The 25,739-nt window shown below is 40.4% G+C and overlaps 1 protein-coding gene across 4 annotated transcripts in view; it reads right to left on the bottom strand.

The window, feature by feature from the left end:
* Positions 1-25,739, bottom strand: part of nphp4 (nephronophthisis 4) — a 313,994-nt gene that overhangs the window by 127,128 nt on the left and 161,127 nt on the right. For all 4 annotated transcript variants that reach the window (XM_022670986.2, XM_022670983.2, XM_022670984.2 and 1 more), the window contains exons 10-11: positions 6,015-6,185; positions 1,170-1,299 (exon numbers count right to left, since the gene is read on the bottom strand). In XM_022670986.2, the coding sequence (XP_022526707.2) occupies positions 1,170-1,299; positions 6,015-6,185 (301 nt within the window). The remainder of the gene's footprint in view (positions 1-1,169; positions 1,300-6,014; positions 6,186-25,739) is intronic.

The raw sequence follows: 25,739 nt of genomic DNA, 5'->3' as shown, positions 1-25,739 counted from the left end.
ATGTTTCACTGTTATGTAAAGTTATAGTTTTATATGTTGGTCTTTCAAAAGTAATAAAGTAGTAAAAAATTTAAAAAGGTTGAACATGTATTTTTTCATGAAAAACTAGTGAATTATCCTAATTGAACCTTCACCTGTTATAGGTAAGGAACACCACTACACTAAATATCAACTAAATTGACAATAATTAATAATGGAGTTAGTAATTAAACATTTACACTGCTTTTTACGATTTTTTCAGACATATTTTGGATAATTAAACATGCAACAAGTCAAACTGACCCGGAAAAGCCATTGCTGTTCCTGACAAATAAACCTAACAGGAGGGTTAACCCTTTCAGACTTGAATTATGTGGAAAAAAAAAATACTAGAAAAACACTAAAATAAACATTAAAAAGGTGTTCTAAATTACATACAATTAGAAAAAGCTCTAAAATGAGCTATTTTAATGTGCCTCTTTGGCTCTAGTGCTGTTTTTTTTTATAGTCTATTCTGATTAAACACATGTCCAATTAGTGTTCTGTGCAACAAAACATTTGAAAAAATAAAAAAGTACATGATGTCCATTGTAATGGATGCAGGGTCTGAAAGGGTTAAAATAGCATCTGAGTTTTGTATTATATATCTACACTGATGGGCGTGGTGGTCTGGAAGTGAGGTGTGTTCAGGTACATTTCTGGTGTGTTTCTCTTTCTATCTTGGCGGCAGGAAATACAGGTGCGCCACTGACTGATTAAAACCCTGACAACAGTCAACAGTCAGACGTTCAACCATATCTTAACCATGTAGGCGGAGAATAAAGAATAAAATAACATTGCTGTTCCATTAAATAAGCTGTACCTTCACAGCATGAACCAGCAGCTCAGTTTCCTCTGCTAAGACACACAAAAGTGTTGCGCTGTTAAGATACGAACGCGCCAAAGTCAGAGCTCACCTGCCTCTTCAAGGGAATGATGATCTAGTCAATATTATCAATTCAAAATTACATTTACAATGAAAAAGAAATCATAAAAAAAGAAATAAAAGACAGAAATGAGGCCCAAAGTCCAGATCTGATTTTCTGAACATGTGTACACTGTATTAAAGAGAACTACTGTAGTGAATATAGTGTATTATACATAAACGAGAAGTTCATAAACTGCACTGTAAGGTTAAACTAGATCCTCACCGTGGGATTTGGTCGGTATCTTCTTTCGCTGAGATGTTTCCCGAGAGACTGATCTGAACGCTGTGCTGGAAGTGGCACCCTCCACATCCGATAAGAACCTGAACCTGATAACACTCTGCTCTGCATCAGCCTGGAAAAGAGGGAGAAAAACTCTTTACTGTACCAGAAGTTTGCACATACTCCTTCTCATCTAAGGGAAAAATCAGTAAAAAATGAGAGCGAGTGTTTGAAATGGCTATTGGAGCCCAATTTCCTACCACTGGATGGAGTTTCAATGTCCAAAATTACATAGATATGGTTAGCTAACCTTACTGAAGCTCAGTGATTACCTGTTCTAAATAAAAACAGCCAGCTCATCCGTTACTATGGCTGCAGAACACCTTTTTGAGTGCTGTTGTGTTCTATGCCTGACAACCCCAAGAGTGGAAATGGGTGGAGGTGGACTGGGCACTGAATGGTGGCAAGCATAATTTTTTTATTTTATTTTTATTATATTCATAATTGTAGTGGGTGGATGCTGGTGTTTCAGGGAGCCTTTGTGTCCATGTTACCTTCTGGCTCTATTCAGAGTCATAAGATAATCACAAAAACTCTGATATATATATATATATATATATATATATATATATATATATATATATATATATATATATATATATAGTATATATATATATATGATTAATCACAGAACTGTTGTATTTTTAGGAATGCATATTTAAATATATAGATATACTTGTTCATTTTATGCTAAAAATGGGCTGTTTTGATACTGGTATTTCAATTAAAATAAAATAAAAACAACTTGGATGTGTTCTTCTTTTTCTGTATTGCCAAAGTATGGGCAGATACTCAAAATCAAATGAGGTGGACAAAAAGACAAAAACAAAAATGTGATTGGGTCATCCCTTGTGCAGGGTACATGTGAGCCTTGTTTCTGGGTGCCTCCATGTCTATGTTACCTTCTGGTAGACAAGGCTACAGGCCGATATTACTCACCTCTAAACGGCAAAAGAGCTATCTAGCGCTTATCGGGGTTAGCGGGTAATGCTAATGCTGCTCCAGCAGTGCTTGCCGGGGTTAGCTTCTGGTAGACAAGGCTACAAGCCGATAGTACTTAGCTCTGACCCGCAAAAGAGTTAGCGCTTAGCACTGTTAGTGGATAATGCTAATACTGCTCCAGCCTTGGTGCTGGAGAAACTTTATTGAAACTCCTGTATAACTCTGTACTTCAGTGGAGTGTCTTTACTGCTCCTTAATACCAGACTGATAGAATTCAAAGACATTTTAAGACAAATTAAGACGTTTTTATGAGTTAAGAAGAGGAGCTGGAGGAGAGGAAGAGCCGCCACTGCAGACTCACATTCCCTAACGAGGCTAATTGACTGTAATACGACAGCAGTATAACAGCATGGAGCTAATACAGTAATGATGGTGTAACGGCTGTAGAACAGGTCAGTTAGGCTGGGGTCCACCGTGTCTCCTCCTCTTGGACGGAGCGCTGTGATTGGACAGTAGGCACGGTTTCGCTGGACCTCAGCGATCGGCGGTAATTACGTAATTACACTGGCACCATTACTTTAATTGGAAGTGTGTGTGAGCTGGAGCTGCAGTAGTGCTGGCGGATGTGTGTGTAGGGAGCATTATGAGGGATGTCTAGTTAAATCTGTATTATAGAGATTCTTTATGATGTGTTTTTCTTACTGAGGAGATAAGAGTAAATGATTTGGAGTGCACGCTCAATTTAGCGGCGCTGCACCAGTAAAGGGTGAGCAGCTGCTACTGCAGAACGATGTGGGTTTGAATTCCAAATGCAGCTCTATTGGGCTTTATAGAGCTGCACAGAATAAGTAGCATTAAACTCTGCATTATCTACAACTGGTTCCTCAATGATTCTGAGGGAATTCATTTAATTTATTAATGTACAATACCTGTAAAAAGTCTGGAAATCCAGTATTTTTCATTATTTTAATATACGAAACACATAAATAATCATGTAGTAACTTAAAAGTGCTGTGAGTAGAGTAGAAAAGCACAGAGTAGAGCGCCGCCAAAGAAGCACAAAGCTCACTAGATGAGTATGTGTAATAGTCATTTGAAAAAGTAATCCGATTACTGATTACTGATTACTCCTTTAAAAAGTAACTTAGTTACTTTATGGATTACTTGATTTTAAAAGTAACTAAGTTACTTTACAAGTTACTTTATTAGTTACTTTCAGCAGCTGCAGACACCACCTCCCGCCGCCTTAACATAAACATTATAACCAGTTTTACCAATACTCCCTTTATTGGAAAATGCATTTTTAACAGCAACAATTTATCTCTAAGTTGAACGATTTCCTAAAAAAATACGTTTTTTTTTATAAAAATAAAAAAATCAACATAAATATTTTTTTAAATAAAAAATAAAATATGTTCTTTCTTGATTTTACTAAACATAAATACTTGTTTTTATAACAAATATATAAAATAAAGAAAGTCTTTCTTGACCTGACATATTTAACACTGTAAAACTGAACATTGAACTTGTTGTTCTCTGCAGGGCAGCAAGGAGTGGTTTTATAAAACAGAACCGTGTATATGGTCTAGACCAGGGATCACATATTTGCAGACTGCGGTCCGGGTCCGGACCCAGACGTTGTCCAATACGGACCCATACCGGACCCAACTACTGAGAAGGATTTAATTCTGACAGTGTTCATTTAAAGCACCGGAACTTTTCTTGTCTTTACGGTATACGCGCAGTGAACTTCCAATCACGTGTGGTGTAAAATCTTTAAATGCTCTCCTCTGCCAATCAAATTTGTGGCAGACCGCTGCCCTGGCTAGTGAATTGGGACTCGGCCGCAAAAAAAACGCCTTTATAAAGAGAACTGGCGAAAAACGAAAACGGGCGGAAACTAAAGACACGCCGAGCGCGAGAGAGAGAGACGCGTGTGATTGGGGAAGAGCGGAGGGGGAATGGGTAAGGGAGCGGTGTGTGTGTGTGTGGAGGAGATGAGGTGGAGAGAGAGAGAGAGAGTAACGCACAGTGACTTGGATAAGTAACTTTAATCTGATTACTGGATTAGAAATAGTAACGCGTTAGATAACTCGTTACTGAAAAAAAGGGTCAGATTAGAGTAACGCGTTACTGACATCACTGGTAATAGTGTGTGTGTGTGTAATAAGTTGAGTATAAACTTATCCAACAGCTATTGTCTAGTATGTAATTAGAGCTGATTGAGTACACACACATTGTTACACATGTGTAATTACACTTACTCTACTACTTGTGTAAGTACACTCACCCTGGTACATGTGTAATTACATAACCTGTTCCTCTGTAGTTAATCTGTAACAATGTGTACTTCATCAGTAGTTACACTGTAGTTACATGGATTGTTACCATGTAACTACATAGTACTTAGGGACACTTATTATAAAGTGATACCCATTTTTTTGTAATTCCTACCCCAGTGCTGGTTAATTACCTCAGATTACAAGCCATCCAAAAATTTAAGCTGTTGCTTCATTTCTCTGATTAATGAACCTTTTTTAGAGGAACTTTAATTTCAAAGCTCAACATAAGTGGTTTAACTATATTTGTGTTAGAAAAATCTTTGTATTTTTTTTTTACTTATTGGATTTTAGTTCTAGAACTAGGTTCTAGTTTCTCTATTTTTGTTCTCCGCTTTGCTCTCTGTCAAATTAACTCTTCAGGACTTCTATGGACAAACTCATCAGTTTCACTGAAGCTTCTTCAAGGCCTAGGCAAAGCTGGATTTTTTTTTGTTTGCTGTTTCACTACCTTTCTCAGGATTTATATGGACATCTAAGCACTACTTCAGCCAGACCTGGTTAGAATTATCCATTTTATTTTGAAGATCCTCTTCAAAACAAAAGAATTTAAAAGACTGGGTGTTTTTTGCATTTATCAATTGAGGAGTTTGTAGATATTGATTTTGATTCCTGTATTTTTTGTATTTGGTGAATTTGGGGTTTAATAAAACATGTATCTGCTCTTATATCATGGTACCCTTTTCATTTCTAAAATTTCTGAAAAAGTGTTATTAAAATCTGTTCCAGCATAAAAAGCTAATACACTGGAATGACACACTTGAGTGAGAGAAATGGAATTGTGAAATCGATCCACAGCTCGGAGAAAAGTTCCCTAAAACTCTAAATACGAGGAAGAACTTTAGCTCTTTTACATATATTAACACTGTAGTTTAAAGCGTCATTTTTAATGCACACTGAACTCAATTTATTTCTTAACTGGAGAAAGAACAGAATTGGGGCTGATTTTAATACTGTAATTCCTCCAATGTCTTTAATAATAAGATATTGTAAATTAATATTAAACCTGTGTCTTACTTGTGCAATAGAGCTTTTGAGAAATATCTCTTTTAAATACTTAAACATTGAGTATTTTAGGTCCATTTGTAGTGTTTATAAGACTATTAAAAATGTAGTCGTGTTAAAGTTGTTTGCGTATCTCTGTTTAAGGTCCATTTGTAACATTATTCAGCTGTTTTTCTGATAATGAAGTCTGATTTCTTCATATATTGTGTAATTTTGTGGGATAAAATAAAATACTGTACAGGCGCAGAGATGTCCAGCGGTATAGAGCGCTGCCACTATGAGCCACTTCTTAGCCATCAGCTGCAGGAGCCCCGAAAGAGGAAAATTGACCCTACTCCCTCCGGATGGGTTGATGACGCTCTCTTCCCACATCACTAAAGGGTGATGTGGATCAGTACAAGGCTGCGTCTGTGAGCTGATGTATCAGAACTCGGTAATGTTCAAAAAGAGGCGGAGTCTGTTTGTGTGTGTGTGTGTGTGTGTGTGTGTGTTAGACTCTTACCTGTGGTGTGTGTGTTGTGTAAATCATCAGCTCGTTGGGGTTGGGGAGAGCGCCGCCCTGCAGTTTAACACAGACGCTCTCCGGAGCTCCTTCAGTATCTGAGAACGGACTCCACACACACCAGCGCACACACTGCATAAACACCGCCCTCTGCACCGCCCCCGAGCTCAGCTACACACACACACACGCACACACACACACAAACACACAGAGAGAGAAACGGGTGATCAATAGATTATTAATATTATTACTGATCAGAGATTTCAGTCTTTTAAAAACTTTAACATTATAAAACCTCATAAGATCTGTATACATTATATTCTGTACTGAATTTAATCTGATCTGTTGCACAGTTTAGTTACTAAACGTTTACAATAACTGACAACAAAAAAGAGAGAAAGAAAGAAAAAAGAAAAAAAAAGGAGATTGAAAAAAGAAATACAGAAAAAAAACAAATAAAGAAAGCAAGGAAGAAAATTGAGGAGGAAAAAAAAGAAATGTTGGAAAGAAAGAAAGAAAGAAAGAAAGAAAGAAAGAAAGATGAAGAGAAAAAAGCAATGGCAAAAGGAAAGAAAGAAAGAGAAATAAAGAAAAATGAAGAGAAAAAAAAAACAATGGTAAACGGAAAGAAAAAAGAAAGAAAGAAATAAAGAAGAAATGAGATTAAATGACAGAGAAATAAAGATGAAAAGAAATAAAGAAAGAAAGAAAGAAAAAGAGAGATGAGATGAGAAAGAAAGATAGAAAAAAGTCAAATAAAGAAAGAGGAAGTAATGTCGGAAGGAAAGAAAGAAGAGATTATATGAAATTAAATAAGATGATAAAGAAAGAAAAACAAATAAAAGCATAGGGAGGGAATGGCGGAAGGAAAGGAAGAAAGAAAGAGGTAAGAAAGAAAGAAATAAAGAAAGACAGAAAAAAGAAAGACGAGAGAGAGAGAAAGATGTAGAGAAAGAGAGAGGGAGAGAGAAAGAGAGAGAGAAATAAAGAGAGATACAGTTAAAGAGAGATAGAAAGAGAGAGAGAGAGTTCTCTCTTGCTCTTAATCTTTTTCTCGGGGGATTATATATTATGGCCAATAATTAATAAGCTGGTCCGGCAGAGCTGAAGGTAATTAATCATGAGAGAAAAGGAAGGAGGGATAAAGGAAAATCATCCCTTCTTTTCTTCTTCTGCTCTCTAATTCTTCTGTAGTGTCTTCTATCACTATCTTCATTTAACTCCACATCACAGATAGAGCACAGTGATAAAAGTGATATCAGAAGAGCATTAAAGAGCTGGAACGGGTGAAACGGTGGGGGTACAGTCATTACGGCTCTGGAGGATCTCAATAATACAGCTCAATAAGATTTGCAGTTTTGTTTACTTCAACGTCCCCTAGCGGAAAAACCTGCAGAATTAAAAGGGTCCCCTATTTTCGGCCACCTTTTATTCAGCTTAAAATACCTTATATTAGCTTGAAAATATAAATATGCAAGCTTTTATTTTAATAATAACAGCTCTTAACCTGATATTGGTGGCTGATAATGTGTGTAATAATGAGTATTTTTGAATCGCTGGGGTTTATTTTTATTTATTGGAGACATTGCTTAGCATTTCTGCACTGTGTCTATGGGATCTAGCGGCTCCCAGTGGTGTAAAATAACATCATATTTGTCCTTTGTGGGCATCCATACTCTGATTACTTTAGAAAAACATGGCAACGCCCTTGTTCACTTAGAAAAAGGCTCCCTAATAGTGTACAACATTTAAAAAAAAAAAAGAGAAAAATAGCTACTGCGCTACAGAAATGCGATGCATGTTCTACACATTTTTTTTTTTTGTTAACGATATTAAATTATGTTTTATGACGGGATTTTTTTTGTAAGAATAAAGTTTAAGTGTTCGTTTAAGGCAGGATGTAACATGTTTTTAATTTTTTTAATGCGATTGGCACACATTAATATATTTTTACTATATTTTGAAATTATTTTAAGGCCATATGGTTCACCTCTCTACTGCAAATACAAACTGAAATACCTGACTGTGTCATTGTTCTGAAACAGTATTTCGTATTCAGTGTTCTCCTTAGAAGTCTCTATCTTCCCTCCTCTTCACTTTCCCCTACTCTCTCCATCTCTCTCTCCATCTCTCTCTCTCTCTCTCTGATGGTGTGATGCAGGCTGGTGTTGTGATGTATCTGGCTGGTGATGAATCTGCTGCGAGATGAATCCTCTGCACTTCAGCAAAGAGATTCATCTCCACAGCTCCGATACATCACACGGCCCGAGAGCGAGAACCCGCCGCAATAAAACACCGAACACGCCGGCTCCACACCGGCATCTCCCGCCGAGAGCACCGCGCCCGGCCGTAAACATCCGCTATCCACCGATATCTTAACTAATGTACACACGCTAATGTATCTCACAGCATCCGGCGGTCCTCACACTGAAGTACAGACCACCCAGAATGACCTGAAGACTCAGAACGGCCTGAAGAGTTTCAGAACGGCCTGTAGACATTAAAACGGTCTCTCAGAACAACTGGAACTCTCAGAACGGCCCAAAGAATCTCCGAATGGCACAAAGACTCTCAGAATGGCCTGTAGACTCTCAGAAAGGCCTGTAGACACTCAGAACAGCACAAAGACACTTAGAAAAACCTGAAGACGGCCTGAAGACACTTAGAATGGCCTGAATTCTCTCAAAACAACCTGAAAACTTACTAAATGACCTATAGAACGGCCCAAAGATTCTCAAAATGGCCTGTAGACTTGCAAAAAAACCCAAAAGACTCTCAGAATGGCCAAAAAACTCTCAACTCTCTGCCGTTACACTCTCAGAACGACCCAAAGACTATCAGAACGACCCAAAGACTCTCAGAACGTCCTAAAGACTCAGAACGACCTAAAGACTCTCACAACGGCCCAAAGACTCTCACAACGGCCCAAAGACTCTCACAACGGCCCAAAGACTCTCAGAACGACCTAAAGACTCAGAACGACCTAAAGACTCTCAGAACGGCCCAAAGACTCTCAGAACGACCTAAAGACTCTCAGAACGGCCCAAAGACTCTCCGAACGGCCCAAAGACTCTCAGAACCACCCAAAGACTTTACAAATAACCTAAATACTCTCAGAACTGCCTTAAGACTCTAAGAATAGCCTGCATTCTCTCAGAGCAGCCTGGTGACTTTCTGAATGAGCGAAAGACTTGCAGAACGGCCCAAAGATTCTCAGGCCCTTAGACTTGTAGAACGGCCTGAAGACTCTGAGAACAACCTGTAGACCCTCAGAACGAACTGAAAACTCACAACAGCCTAAAGACATTTTGAACAGCCTGAAGATTTTCAGAATGATCTGAAAACTTTCATTACAGCCCAAAGACTCTCAGCCTTAAGACTCTTAGAATGGCCTAAAGACCCTCAGATTATCCTGAACACTTTAAAAATGACCATAATACTCTCAGAACAGCCTGAAGACTCCCAGAAGAGCCTAAAGACTATCCCAACAGCCTGAACACTTTCACAATAGCCTAAAGACACTTAAAACAACCTGAAAACTTGCAGAATGACCTAAAGACCATCACAACAGCCTGTAGACTCTCAGAACCACCTGAGGTTTCTCAGAATGGCTGAAAGACTCTGAGAACAGCCTTCTAACTCCCAGAATGCTGGAGAAACAGTAAAGCAGCAGAATGCTCACTGTGGCAGGCAGCTACACCAACATGCTTATAAACCCACTGTACCCACCAGCAGTGTTTGTAAATTCAGAGCGCTGTCAGGACGCAGGCTGGGAACTTCACAGTTGGAGTGTTCTTGGCTCTCGAGGGGTCAGCTGAGCTCCAGCCACCAAACACAGAGAGGCATCCAAAACAGACTACAGAGCCTGGCTGCAAAGGTTTGGACTTTTCTACTTGAATGTAAAATACTTGTTTTTTCCCTATTAAACACAATTTGGGAATATTACAAGAAGTATTAACTGATAATAATAATTAACTAATATATGAGCAAAACTTTTGGGATATCTGTTCAGAGTCTTTAGACTTTTAGAACGACCTGAAGACATTCAGAATGACTTGTAGACCCTCACAGCAGCCTAAAGACTGACAGAATGGTGTAAAGACTCACAGAACGACCTGAAGACTCACAATACGACCTGAAGACTCTCAGAACGGCCTGTAGACCCTCAGAACTGCCTAAAGACTTTCAAAACAGCCTGAAGACACTCAGAACGACCTGTAGTCTCTCAGAATGGCCTAAAGACGTTCAGAACAACCTTAAGACCCTCAGAATGACCTGTAGACTCTCAGAACGACCTGTAGACTCTCAGAACGGCCTGTAGACACTCAAAATGGCCTGCAGACTCTCAGAACGACCTGACCTGTAGACACTCAGAAAGGCCTGAAGACTCTCAGAACAACCTGTAGACTCTCAGAACGACCTGTAGACTATCAGAACGGCCTAAAGACTCTCAGAATGGCCTGTAGACCCTCAGAATGGCCTAAAGACTCTCAGAATGGCCTGTAGACCCTCAGAACCGCCTGAAGACTTGTGCTGGGCACAGTAGAAAATTGGCCTGCGATTCTAGTTTGGGAACTTTAAATTTGGAGCAGAGTTTCAGAGACTCAGCAAACAGACTTTTCTCCTCCTGACAAGAGAGACGATTCTGTCTAATCTTTTAAATCACTGCAGGCTTAAACCAATTCCTGAAGCTAGGCCAGATCCACTCTGATACTATTAGGTTTCACGCAAGATTTCCTGCATTATTTACTCCAGTCTTCAGCTCCACCGATCGGCCCGGTCTCAGCAGAGGCGCCACACTTTCGGTTCTGGAGCTTTTCCCACAGCAGTGTGAGATAATGAAGAGGATCAATACAACATCCCTCTCCTCAGAGGCTCCAGAACCATGAGTATTTATACACGAGCGCAGATGATGCCAGCGTTTATGGGTGAGGGCTCAGATGGAGCGAGGCCGGGACCCAGGTGATAACTGCTCAGAGTTCTCGGCTCGGCTGAATAATGTGCTGAAAATGAGACGGCAGAGCCAAGCTGAGCTACTGATGAAGCTTCCTCACCGTATGCCACCCAAAACACTGCCAGCATCATACCGCGAAGAGGAGCAGGTCAGCATCATTACCAAAATGTGCATATAGCGGCGTGAAAAGGTTAAAATTAATGTTACAATGAGCTGTTACGATCATGATTACAGTAATAATATTATTTTATATGCATCTCTTATGTGCACAATCATGACTGGCCTCCAGAATTCACTATAAAAAGGTCTGGAAAAGGAATTTATGGCTCCACCCCTTTGATGACCTGGAAAAGCATCCTCCTCAGGGAAACCCAGAACTTCCATTTTACGCTGTGTGTGTTTATTAAATTTGTCACAGTATTCTGTTTTATCTTTAGGGTAAAGTAGGGGTGAGTGGAGTTTTTTTGGTGTACTTTGGTTTCGTTATTTTTAACTTCAGTTAGTGGTATTTATTTGTCTATTTTGAGTATTTTGTGGTTTTTGTTCTTTTTGGCCTGTGCTCAAACCCTGAAGCTGTATTTCCTCAAGTCTTTTCAATAAAAGCTATTCCAGTCCACACAGCTATAGTGTGTTTGGTGTTGTAAAAGGTCTCAGGTCTCAGACCTTAATAAGCCTGATATGAGTTATGAATTTTTTACTCAGTCATTAGAAATGGTCAGATAATTCAAATTTAAAGCTTTATAAATTCCCAGACTGTTCTAAACATGTTCCAAAAACAGCAGCAATGGGCTCCTCTAAGCAGCTGCCTAGCACCTGAAAATGATAAGAAGACAGCAGTCTCGACCCATTTTAGTGGAGCTAAACTGCTGATTAGGCGTAGTTTAATCTGATATATTAGCCAGATAATATACTGCTATGAACAAACACTGTCTCTGCTGCTCCATGCGGTTTACACACTGAGAGCTTGGTATGTGCAGCGTTCACTGCTCTGTCCAGGCCACTCTGTTTAATATATTTGTAAAAACACTGTATAAAAGCGCAGGGGCATACAGCTCTGACCAATCAGAGGAGACTCTGATGTGCTCAAATGGTTTATTGGTGCACATTTTGGTGCGTTTAGGTTTTTATACCTGTGTGAAGCAAAACCGAACAGAGGGAGAAACTGAAGCTCCAAATAAACAAACTCATCAACCGATCCAAATCATAGAAACTTTCACAACTACAGGTGTGAAAATGCTCTTTAATACTCAATTAATTAAGCTCTAATTCAGAAATCCTCACAACCAGGCTGAGATGTTTATAATAAAGTAAAAAAAAAAAGTTTCCTCTCTCAAATGTATCATGAATTCTTTATTCCCGCGCCCCACGTTACGGCTTTATCTACCATCGAACATACAAGTATATACTGTATTTTAATTCTAGACACCACTAATATAAATATAATTACATTGGTACCACGTTAAAATAAGACTACCTTTATAAAGGGTTTATAAATGGTTTACAATTAGTTTATTAATGGTTACTAATTAGGTTGTAAATGCCTTAAAATTAATTAATAATCAGTTATAACACATAGTAGACGTAGAAAGGGCAACAATGACCTGCTATTTATGAATGACAGAGTTAGGGATGAAATGATTAAACTTGGGAGATAAATGGTTAAACTGATGCTGACTGAGTTAGTTGAGTTAGATGGAGTAGACAAAGTAAGTTGAGTATCTGACAAAATCTGAAGTTTAACAATATAGATGGCTGTGATTCACTATTTGGCAAACAACAGGTCATTGTTGCCCTTTCTACGTATGTGTTATAACTGATTATTAATGATTTTTAAGGCATTTACAACCTAATTAGTAACCATTAATAAACTAATTGTTTTATTTTAAAGTGGTACTTAACATTACATTTTATTCTTACATTCATTCTTTCATATATATTTAAAAATCCACTATAAAAACATGCATCCTAAGAAGAAAAAGTGTGATTAATCACAGTTAATCACAGTTTTTAATATTGTTAAAATTAATCTGATTACATTTTAAAGCGACTGACCACTAATTAACTAGCTAACTCTTAAATATCAGTGTTTGTCAAAGCTGTGCATCATTATATTTGGAGTAGCATGTCTTGTAAACGCCTTCTTTATGAAGAAGCAGAGCAGGTAGTTAGATAGGTAGATACACAGGCGCTGTAGAAGAGAGAGGTTTGAATTGGAAATGGTTTTGGTTGGTGTTCAGAAAGGGCATCTCGCTGGATTTAAACAGAGAACTGAAAACTCTGGCAACCACAGCGAACACAAACAGAGCTAATCCACGAGCTTAAAGGCTGAAATCTAACATCAGACCAAGCCAAGAGACAATCACTGCAGATACAGAGGAGCCAAAAGAGGGTTTCAGGCCAACGGAGAACAAGGGCCACTTCTGGTTCCTTATTCACCGCTTGTTTCTCTCGGCTGTTTTTCATCGGCTGCATCTGAAATCTGAATTTTCACCCTCAGTTCTGAAATTCTGTTCATGTTTTTCCCATCCAACAAATCTCAGTGTGATAGATTTCACACAAATCACACAAAATGTCCAAACCAAGAACCAATAACTGTGTATTCCTGCTTTAAAATGTTTGCAACATTTCCTAAACTGTAAAAAAACGCTGTTATTCTCAGGTTCTCTCAGGTTCAACTGTGCTATAGGTGAGAATGATGTTTCTCTGTACATCACAATATGCAAATCAGTCAATCAATAATACCGCCCCCCTGCTGACGTCCAACCATCTGCATCTCACTGCTATCAGAGAAACACTGCTAAACCCAATCAGCTCCCTCCTGCCCCGCCTCTAAACCCATACATCACCCAGTGCTCGTCCCAAACTACTCCTCAGATTTATGAGCCTTTTTTGAGCCAAATTTGAGCTGAGGTTGGAGTCAGCTACAATCAGGGGGTTTAGTTGTAAAATGTTATTTTTGCATAGTTTGGGTCTGGACTGAGTCTAAATAGAGTTTAAAACATTATTTTATCTTCTTTTTATGATCAGCAGTAGATAAGTAGAGTAAACAGAGCTGAGCTAATGTAGTAATGTAATTTGTTGTAATTTGATGGAAATGTAACCGGTTTTATGATAAAATACATGAACTGCGTGGGTTTCCTCCGGGGACTCCGGTTTCCTCCTACAGTCCAAAAACATGGAGATCAGGTAAATTGGATACTCTAAATTGTCCAGAAAAATTTAATACTCTAAAAAATTGATCTGGTGTGTTTGTGTAAAGTGTGTGGTATGTATGTAAGTTTGTGTGTGTGTGTGTGTGTGTGTGTGTGTGTAAAATGTGTGTGGATGACTGTGCCCAGATATGGATTGGCACTCTGTTCTGGGTAATTGCTTTAGTGCCCGATGCAGTCCTCCAGATGGACGGTTGTTTCCGGTTGAGAGTACGCTGTGCGCTATTGGCTGCCGCTTCTCACCGGTGTTGTGGATGAGTGTTAATGTGTAATGTGCTTGTGTGTAAAACGTGTAAATTGTAAAGCATCCTTGGGTTTCTAGAAAGGTGCTATATAAGTTGAACTTCATTCATTCAACTGCACTTTAACTGTAGGGACACAGTGTACAAACTGGGGGAAATCTGGCCATTTGCTCTGTTTCTGGTCATTTAAGCTGTGCTGTAAACTCAAGGAAGGCAGTCTGAGACATATGCTTGGGCAGAATCTGGTTTCAAATTTGACAACATTTCAGCAGATAGTTCAGGATTTAGTTCTGCAGAACAAAAGTAAATTAAGGCATATTCCACCAAATCTGTGCTGTTTCTGTCCCTAGGAAATTACATATATAAACATGCACACAAAATAAGTTTAAAATACATTTTATTATTAAGCACAGTGTATCAAGAGTAACAGGACTGAGTGCCTGTAACAGGAGTGACTTCCAGTAACAGGATTGAGTATTGTCCCCTGGTTTATTGACTGATTAATGTGAATATTAGTTACTATAAACCACATTTTTTCCTTATTCTATTTGTTTAATAAATTGCATAATAGTAAATTTGATCAATTTAAGGCTGCCTGAGATTAATCAATACATGTTTTGAATAGTTGAATAGTGAGTGTTATTAGATTTAGAGTTGAAGCAAGAAAACAAAAAATAAGTTTAAAATATATTTTATTATTAAACATAGTATCTTGTATACTAAAATAATTGCAAAAGTAAGATATGTAGTTAAAAAAAAAAAAAAACATTAACATCATGTAATATCAAGGAACAAGTGCCAGTAACAGGAGTGAGTGCCAGTAACAGGAGTGAGTTCCAGTAACAGGACTGGCTTCCAGTAACAGGACTGACTTCCAGTAACAGGAGTGAGTGCCAGTAACAGGAGTGAGTTCCAGTAACAGGAGTGAGTGCCAGTAACAGGAGTGAGTGCCAGTAACAAGAACGAGTGCCAGTAACAAGAACGAGTGCCAGTAACAGGAACGAGTGCCAGTAACAGGAACGAGTGCCAGTAACAGCAGTAAGTTCCAGTAACAGGAGTGAGTGCCAGTAACAGGAACAAGTGCCAGTGACAGGAGTGAGTTCCAGTAACAGGAATGAATGCCAGTAACAGGAATGAGTGGCAGTAACAGGAGTGAGTGCCAGTAACAAGAACGAGTGCCAGTAACAGGAACGAGTGCCAGTAACAGCAGTGAGTTCCATTAACATGACTGAGTGCCAGTAACAGGACTGAGTGCCAGTGACAGGAGTGAGTTCCAGTGACAGGAGTGAGTTCCAGTAACAGGACTGAGTGCCAGTAACAGGACTGACTTCCAGTAACAGGAGTGAGTGCCAGTAACAGGAGTGAGTTCCAGTAACAGGAGTGAGTGCCAGTAACAGGAGTGAGTTCCAGTAACAGGAGTGAGTTCCAGTAACAGGAGTGAGTTCCAGTAACAGGAGTGAGTGCCAGTAACAGGAGTGAGTGCCAGTAACAGGACTGACTTCCAGTAACAGGACTGACTTCCAGTAACAGGAGTGAGTGCCAGTAACAGGAGTGAGTTCCAGTAACAGGAGTGAGTTCCAGTAACAGGAGTGAGTGCCAGTAACAGGAGTGAGTGCCAGTAACAGGAGTGAGTGCCAGTAACAGGAGTGAGTGCCAGTAACAAGAACGAGTGCCAGTAATAGGAACGAGTTCCAGTAACAGGAACGAGTGCCAGTAACAGCAGTAAGTTCCAGTAACAGGAGTGAGTGCCAGTAACAGGAACAAGTGCCAGTGACAGGAGTGAGTTCCAGTAACAGGAATGAGTGCCAGTAACAGGAATGAGTGGCAGTAACAGGAGTGAGTGCCAGTAACAAGAATGAGTGCCAGTAACAGGAACGAGTGCCAGTAACAGCAGTGAGTTCCATTAACAGGACTGAGTGCCAGTAACAGGACTGAGTGCCAGTAACAAGAACGAGTGCCAGTAACAGGAACGAGTGCCAGTAACAGCAGTGAGTTCCAGTAACAGGACTGAGTGCCAGTGACAGGAGTGAGTTCCAGTGACAGGAGTGAGTTCCAGTAACAGGACTGAGTGCCAGTAACAGGAATGAGTGGCAGTAACAGGAGTGAGTGCCAGTAACAAGAACGAGTGCCAGTAACAGGAACGAGTGCCAGTAACAGCAGTGAGTTCCAGTAACAGGACTGAGTGCCAGTAACAGGAGTGAGTGCCAGTGACAGGAGTGAGTTCCAGTAACAGGACTGACTTCCAGTAACAGGACTGACTTCCAGTAACAGGAGTGAGTGCCAGTAACAGGAGTGAGTTCCAGTAACAGGAGTGAGTTCCAGTAACAGGAGTGAGTGCCAGTAACAGGAGTGAGTGCCAGTAACAGGAGTGAGTGCCAGTAACAAGAACGAGTGCCAGTAATAGGAACGAGTTCCAGTAACAGGAACGAGTGCCAGTAACAGCAGTAAGTTCCAGTAACAGGAGTGAGTGCCAGTAACAGGAACAAGTGCCAGTGACAGGAGTGAGTTCCAGTAACAGGAATGAGTGCCAGTAACAAGAACGAGTGCCAGTAACAAGAACGAGTGCCAGTAACAAGAACGAGTGCCAGTAACAGGAACGAGTGCCAGTAACAGCAGTGAGTTCCATTAACAGGACTGAGTGCCAGTAACAGGACTGAGTGCCAGTAACAGGAGTGAGTGCCAGTAACAAGAACGAGTGCCAGTAACAGGAACGAGTGCCAGTAACAGCAGTGAGTTCCAGTAACAGGACTGAGTGCCAGTGACAGGAGTGAGTTCCAGTGACAGGAGTGAGTTCCAGTAACAGGACTGAGTGCCAGTAACAGGAATGAGTGGCAGTAACAGGAGTGAGTTCCAGTGACAGGAGTGAGTTCCAGTGACAGGAGTGAGTTCCAGTGACAGCAGTGAGTTCCAGTAACAGGACTGAGTGCCAGTAACAGGAGTGAGTGCCAGTGACAGGAGTGAGTTCCAGTGACAGGAGTGAGTTCCAGTAACAGGACTGAGTGCCAGTGACAGGAGTGAGTGCCAGTGACAGGAGTGAGTGCCAGTAACAGGAATGTCACCTGTAACCATTTTCAGATTAGAAAGCATGTAAAAAATGAAGTAAAGCTGCCGGAGTTTGATCAGAACATGTTTTGAATAGTTAAATATGTGTTATTAGACAGAGTTAAACAGAGAAAACAAAAATAAGTTTCATTTGGAAGAATCAAAAGAAGTAAAAGGCTCTTATTCGATGGAATGGTCGATTCCCATATACCACCTCCTGCCAGGAACCAATCAAAATGTTTGTATTTTTAATAAAAATGAGTTTGGATAATGGAAAAAGTGAGTGGTCATCTGAAGGAAATGAAAGGCGGACGCTGTGCCCGTGGCCAGGCTGCCCACTGATGATGTTGTTTAGGCTAATGGAGAGCGGGCTGGCGCAGTTGGCGCTGGTTCTGCTGGTTGTGCTGAGGGGTGGGTGTTTAGGGGGGGGTGGTTGGCAGGAGCTGGAGCTGTGTGAAGAGCTGTCAGCAGGCCGGGAGGAGCGCTTTGTGCAGGAGTGTGCTACGCTACGCTACGCTGGGGCTGCCAGCAGGGCTGATGGGCAGAGAGAAGGCCGGGGCAGAATGATAATGAACCCGGGTCCAGTGTAGCGGGAGTTTAACAGCGCACTGAGAGAGGAGATGGGTATCTAACCCACAGACTGTGCAGAACTACACTCAGTACACGCCCAAGATCCCGGCATGTAGTTCTGACCGAGGCACGGGGGCATCAGCGTCCCATCATTTACTGCACTGGCATTTAAACTGGCATCTATAACTATACAGATACAGCTGTGCTGGATTTTCTCAGTCAGTTTTATGAAGTAGAGTCACCTGGAATTCAGGCTTTCAGTTAACAGCTGTGCTGAACTCATCAATTTTGTACCTCTTAATGTGTTTAATGTGTCTTAATGTGTTATGAAGAGGTAGAGTTGGTATTAGAGCTTAAATTGGGCCCAAAAAAACAGTATATGTTCTGCCCGAGCCCGATCTGCCCCAAAAAGCCCAAGCTTGAGTTAAACCTGAGTTAAAACTGAGCTTTTTAACCCTCCTTTTACCTTCTAATTTACTAACACCTTTTATCCTCAGAGTCAATTTGACCCCAGCAATTTTAAATTACCTGAAAATTATTATATAATAATTAAAACTGTTACCAAAGTGTATGTCACATGCTATATTAGTTTGTTGATTATTTAAATAAAATAAAAAAAATCTACTCCCTCCATACACCCCCTTATACAATCAGATTATACATTATACATTTGCAACTATGGAGAAATATACACATCACCATAAAATCTCCTTGATTGACCTAAAATGTAAAGTTTCAAATAATTTTAATTTTAAGTATCCTCAAGTGCAGTCACTGCAAAGACCATCAAAACATTACAATAATGGAGAAACTGGCACTCATCAGGAATGCTCCAGGGAAGGTAGAGCAAGAGTTTTTTTCTCTGTTGTACAGGATAGGTTTAGAGGATCAGTTTATTAGAGTTACCCGCTTCAGTTAACAGCTCCCCATATAAAAGCACCTAAATACTTCACAGAGTATTTTATCTTTACTACACGATTCCTTATGTGCTTATTAATATAAAACTTCACAATTTTTCAAACTCGGCTGTAAGTATTTACAGAGCAATGCTGCTTGACTCATTAATATGCCCCAAACTTCAGAAACTGATGAGGAAATGGTTCAGATTATTATTTATTTACAGTCTCAGTGAGAAGTCTGATTTAAATTCTGAAAAACGTAGGAAATACGTAAATAAGCGAATCCGGAAGATCAGCGAAAGCCCCCCGCTGGTCTGAGTGAAGGTCTGGAGGATCTTCATCACACTGGTCTCCATTAGTGATGCATCAGATCTGATTTTGAGAGGCGTTGAGGAGCGAGGAGCCAGGCGTAGACTCAGACAGAGGTAAGTAGATGATGCATTAATCACTAATGCGACGGGAGGGTCGAGCAGGAAGAGGAAGGCACCGCCGGCGTGTATCTGCGGCGTGATTGTGTCTGGTGGCTGCGTTTGAAGCAGCTGTACGTAATTTCCACAATGCAGAAAGTGCCTCTCAACACCAGCGCATCAAAGAAAAACCCAATCAAAGGGGGCAGAGATGAGCAGCGCTGTAGCACATAACTAACAATCGCTTCACATCAAAGACCGGCGCCGAGGAGCCGGCGAGATTCCACACAACGTTCTCCAAGAACAGACGTGTTAAACTGCATTTAGAGAGCAAACAAACCGAGCAGGCGAACGAACGAGTAAACGAACGAGCAAGCGAACAACCGAACAGCCGAACAACCAAGCGCTCAGGGCCAAAATTATCCCACCGATTTAAACGTACGCCCAAGAACAATAAGCAGCCGTCGCCTGTAATTTGCCGGAGCGCTGCTTTATTACGGAGGGGAATTCGTCGTTTGTGTGGATGATTACAGCGCTGTGTTGAGCCACACCGACGATGACGGCTAAAAACACTCCACAGCGTCCCGCAATCAAGGTGAGGTGAAGGGCCAAAAGCCCTCCGCAGATGGCTGCCGGCTACCGTACAACGCGCCAGTCTATGCTTCTACTACGCTTCTGTATTTGGAACGCTCTGAAACACTCTGGAACACCCCCACTTTATATAGAACAAAGAAGAACAAACAGAGAGAATTCTCATTTTTACAGTCTTTTAAAGTCTTGATTTCTCAAATGAAATAGAGATTGAGTTGTTTTCCTACAGTGACCAGAAGAGGAAGAGTAAAGGTCTTTAACTCTTAGAACACTGTACCAGCTGTTAAACATGGTGGTGGGAGCATCTATTCAAGCTTATTACAGGAGGTTCTTCAATCAACAAGGTTAAAAGCCTATTGTAGATGGCTGTCAGCTCTGGTACAGTGCGCCAGTCTACTCTTCTGTATTTGGAACGCTCTGAAACACACTGGAACACCCCCACTTTATATAGAACAAAGAAGAACAAAGAGAGAGAATTCTCATTTTTACAGTAATTCTCTCCTACTTTCGTCTACAGAAAGGTGGGGGTGTTTAAAGGAGTTTAAGGCCAACAAATCTGAAAAAAAAACTCTCCTCAGTACATTTAGTCCATTGTTAAATGAGATAGAGATTGAGCTGTTTTGCTATAGTGGCCAGAAGAGGAAGAGTAAAGGCCTTTAACTGCAAGAACACTGTACCAGCTGTTAAACATGGTGGTGGGAGCATCTATTCAAGCTTATTACAGGAGGTTCTTCAATCAACAAGGTCAAACGTCTATTGTAGATGGCTGCCAGCTCTGGTACAGTGCGCCAGTCTACGCTTCTGTATTTGGAACGCTCTGAAACACACTGGAACACCCCCACTTTATATAGAACAAAGTAGAATAAAGAGAATTCTCATGTTTACAGTAATTCTCTTCTACTTTCGTCTACAGATAGGTGGGGGTGTTTAAAAGAGTTTTAGACCAACAAATCTGCAAATGCACCGTCCTCTCCTGGCCAAATTTCTTTTAAAACTTATATTTTTGATTAATCTGACCACAGAAAAGTTTTACAATTTTGCCTCAGTCGATTTTGCCTCAATGAGATCGAGATTGAGCTGTTTTGCTACTGTGACAAGAAGAGGAGAAGTAAGGCCTTTAACTGCAAGAACACTGTACCAGCTGTTAAACGTGGTGGTGGGAGCATCTATTCAAGCTCATTACAGGAGGTTCTTCAATCAACAAAAATGAAAGGCTTTTGTAAAAAAAAAAAAAAAAAGACTTTTGTAAATGGCAAAAACCTCTGGTATGCTTCTGTATTTGGAATGCTCTGGAACACGCCCACTTTTCTGTAGACAAAAGTAGAAGAAATTTAAAATGTTTATTGCAATTCTCCTCTACTTTCGTCTACAGAAAATTGGGGTGTTCAAGAGCGATTTAGGCCAACACATCTGATCCATCAGGCTAAAATTTAGTCTATTATTGAATGAGATAAAGATTGAGCTGTTTTGCTACAGTGACCAGAAGAGGAAGAGTAAAGGTATTTAACTCCAAGAGCACTGTAGCAGCTGTTAAACATGGTGGTGGGAGCATCTAATCATCTAATCGTGTATAACAGGAAGAAGAAATGAAGGGCCAAAATCAACATATTGCATGTTGCAACTAAACTTTACAGTTCAACCCTATGAGCAAAGAAGAAACCTCCTGCAGGAACGAATTATGGTCAAACAAGAGAGTAACTGTTAAACATGGTGGTTGTAGCATCAAATCAAAAAAGTTCATCACAGGAGGATGGAGGGTGGAGGGTCAATAGCCTTTTGAAATGGTGCTACAACCTGGAATACGCCCATTTTTCAGAAACGGCACCATCTTCTCTGGGCTATAAAATTTTATTCGTATTAATTTAACCCGAGAACAGTTTTCTGTCTATTTTAATTCTTTTCTGCTTTCATTAAAAGAAAGGTGGGGGTGTTCAAGAGTGATTTAGGCGCCTTCCTCTCTGGGCCAAACGTCCAAGTAAAGGCCTTCTCTGCTAATCTGCCATTCTTTCTGGACCTCTCTGGAACACTGTACCAGCTGTTAAACATGGTGGTGGGAGCATCTATTCAAGCTCATTACAGGAGTTTCAAAAGCCCAATCAAAAAAAAAAAAAAGCTTTGTCTCCAAAATCAACACATTCCATCTCAAATAACTTCACATTTCAACCATATGAGCAAAGGGCTAAAAATCATATTTGTATTAATTTGAATCCATAACCGTTTTTAATTTTTTTCCACAGTCCTTTTGAAAGGTTCTGGAACAGCCACACTTTTCCGAAAGTTAAGAAAAATGCTGTAAAAATAAGAAGCAGCACAAAGCAGAGAAAGAAACGTTACTGAAGCTGAGAAGAAACGAGTTCAGCGTCTGAAACAATCAGAACAGAGTCGAACGCAGCGAGAGCAGCTACAGAAACTGAGGAGTGTGATAAACATTTTAGCACATATTGCATCAGGCAGCAGGAGAGCAGCACGACTCGGAGACTCTGAGGCTCATCAGAGCTCACGTAACTCACAGGATCACTGATCAAACCCGAAAACAACCCAACGTCCTCCCGCAACCAGCAAAACACACAGGACCCGGCTATCAAAGCCTCGCTACACGACTCAAACTAACACTACAGACCATAATAATACACACTGCTCCTCACTGCCGGAGTCTGCGGTACTGTAGAGCACGACTAGAGCTTAGTAAAACGACTAAAACACAACGCATACGCAGATTTACGGTGTTTTACACAATAAGATGTGATAAAAACCTTAAATTTTAGTCTACTGTTAAAAAAACTGTACCTGATAACTGATGAGAACATTAAAATAGATTAATCATTACAGATCTATTGTATTATCTACAGTGCTATGAAAAAGAATTTGCCCCATACAGATTACTTTTGTTTTTGCTTTTTGTCATATTTACAATTTTCAGATTATCAAATAAGCTTTAAAATCAGACAAAGATAACCTGAGTAAATAGAAAAGACAGTTTTTAAATAACGATTTAATTTATAACAAGGGAAAAAACAATCAAAACAAGCCTGAATAATCAAGAAATCACTAAAATAGAACCTGTCTGACAACATGAAGCAGATAAAAGATCTCCAAAGAAAATGTTATAAAGTCATTTATTTATAAAGCTTTGAGACTCCAGAGAACCACAGTGATTCACTATTATTCACTAATGGAGAAAAAACAAATGGAACACTGGTGAACCTTCCCAGGAGTGACCGGCCGACCGAACAAAATTACTCCAAAAGGGCACGAAGAACTCATCCAGGAGATCACAAAAGAACCCAGAACAACATTTAAACATTTAAAGAACTGCAGGATCTCACTAAAGCCTCAGTTAAGATCAGTGTTAATGATTCAATAATAAGAAAGAGATAATAAAACAGCTCAGGTGTACTTTACTTGGGTTCTGCAGCAGGACAATGACCCAAAGCACACAACAAAGGCCACTTTTGACTGGCTAAAAAACAAAACTAAATCAAATCTGACTGATTGAGATGCTGTGGATGATCTTAAACAGGAAGTTGATGCTGGAAAATCCTCCAATGTTTCTGAATTAAAACAGATATAATAGATATACAGATTCTGGCTCCGGACTGTGTTCTAATAAAGCTTCTTTATCATCCTCCACTGTTCCTCTGCTGAGTGGCTGGGTGCCGCTGAATGAAGCCCCGTTTTCAGACTGGCATTTGGCTGGCACTGCCCTCGCAGACTGATCAGGCATGAGCCAGGCGGTAGTGGAAGCCATGCTGGCTCTGATGGGCTTGGTGGTGTGATACTGGCAGGAGGCCACTGGAGCAGATTGCTTCACCCATTCCCAGCCCAGAAAAACACAGTCACTGTGTCTGTCGGCTCAAAAACTCCCGACGGAGATGACGGGAAACAGCGGTAATGATATTTTGAGGGTCCACTGTAGATGCTCACATTAGCTTTAAATGATGCTCAATTAAATAATAAATGCACTACACTTACATTTTCATTATTGCAGCGTTTACACAAATCCTGAACTGAAATCCATCAATCTAATGAACTCAAATCATTTTCCAAAGGGGCCACACATGAGAAACTGCAACGGTTTAGAGGGCCAGACTAATATATTTAGCTCGATTCTGCCCAATGCATATATACTGTAGACCAGGGGTCAGCAAATAAGTTTAGTTACAGGCCAAGTTATTCTAAGTCATTACATGGCGCAAAAAAAACAAAAAACTCTGTTTTGGAAAATGAAGTGTAATGAAATGAAGTGCTACAGACTAGCAGCTCTCCAGCCCAGAGGGTTGTTGAACCCAATTGCAGAACAGTCAATCTCAAAGCAGGTACACGCAAAAAGAAAGGAATAAATAAATAAATAATCAAACCGCTCCTCACGTGAGATCGAACCCGGGTCATCAGGGTCGCGGTCCAATACACTACTGCTGCCCCGGCTAGTGAATTGGGACACGGCCGAGAAAAAAAAAAAAAAAACACCATTACAAGGAAATAGGGAGCCCAAGAACGGGCAGAAAAACGAGAACGGGCGAAAAGAGAGAGACGAGGAGGAATGTAAACAAAAACTCTCCAGAGATTTTTTTTTCATTGTCGTTCATTGTAGTTCAAACGACCTTATGGGCCAGATGTTTCATGTTTGCCGACCCCTGCTGTGGACCTATACAGCATTTATAGCAACCCTTTTTATATGCAAAAAAAAAAAAAAAACAGTAAATGAAATATTAATTAATATTAATAGAGGGGGATAATTTAAATTAAAAAAAAAATAACATACACAAAATCCAAAATGTCAAGCAGGAGAGGGACATTATGCACATTATTACTGCACTTTGTTTAATGCTATTGGATGGCATGAAGAGCTGGGGATGCAGCACTTTCCTCCGAGTGTGTTGTGATGCCGCCTAGTGATTGGCAGCAGGTGAAAAAGAGGCGGAGTCTGACTTTACATGCATCAGATGAGGCATGCCCTCGTCCTTATTCCCACCTAGTGTTGGGAGCATTGCTAATAATATGGGGAGTTGTGTAGAAATGGGGTAAAACTATAAATAAAAATAAAAATAATGAATACAGCCTCCAGCGTGCATAAATAGTTGGAGGAGAAAAAGAGAGGAGGATTTTATCTGTGGCTGAAAGGCTGGCAGACAGTCGAGCAGAAGGCTCCTGCATCTTTTAGCCTGACTTAACTGGCACACTAACACATATAGTCTCACACACACACACACACACACTCTACACACACACACACACACTATACACACACACACACTCAGAAAAAGAGGTCTATCCAAGCCCTGCGGAGGCGTCTCTGCAGGAGAGCCGGCGCCAGGGCAAACTCGCAGCAGGTTCACGTGGGAGATTGATGCATTTCTCAGTGGGAACAAGTGACATTCATTTTAATTAGAGCCGCCATTGTTCCCTACCTGCTCCCTCCCGCCAGCGCCGGCCCCTTGCGGCGGGGGCACCGGGGGCCCAGGGACCCGCGACCTCGCGGCACAATGCTCAACACGCTCGCCTCCTTACATCAGCATGTTCCATTAACATTCAATTAACATTTCTGTGACATTTCCGACAGGAACCGAGAAATAATAATACTAATTAATGAAATAAATAAATCACAAATATATAAATAAATTATTACACGAGTTAATGCTGGCAAAGCCGGGAATTAGGCCTGTCCTGACAATTAATATACTGATTTATCTATCACACGATATATGAACCCGATCACAATTAATGAATGAATGAATAAATGAATTAATGCATGAATGAATGAATTAATGCACTAATGAATGCATGGATGAATGAATGAATAAATGAATGAAT

Source organism: Astyanax mexicanus, chromosome 12 (assembly GCF_023375975.1).
Source record: "Astyanax mexicanus isolate ESR-SI-001 chromosome 12, AstMex3_surface, whole genome shotgun sequence".
In the NCBI taxonomy this organism is placed as follows: Eukaryota; Metazoa; Chordata; class Actinopteri; order Characiformes; family Acestrorhamphidae; genus Astyanax; species Astyanax mexicanus.
Note: the sequence above shows the minus strand (reverse complement) of the source record. Positions and strands in the feature narration are given on the sequence as shown.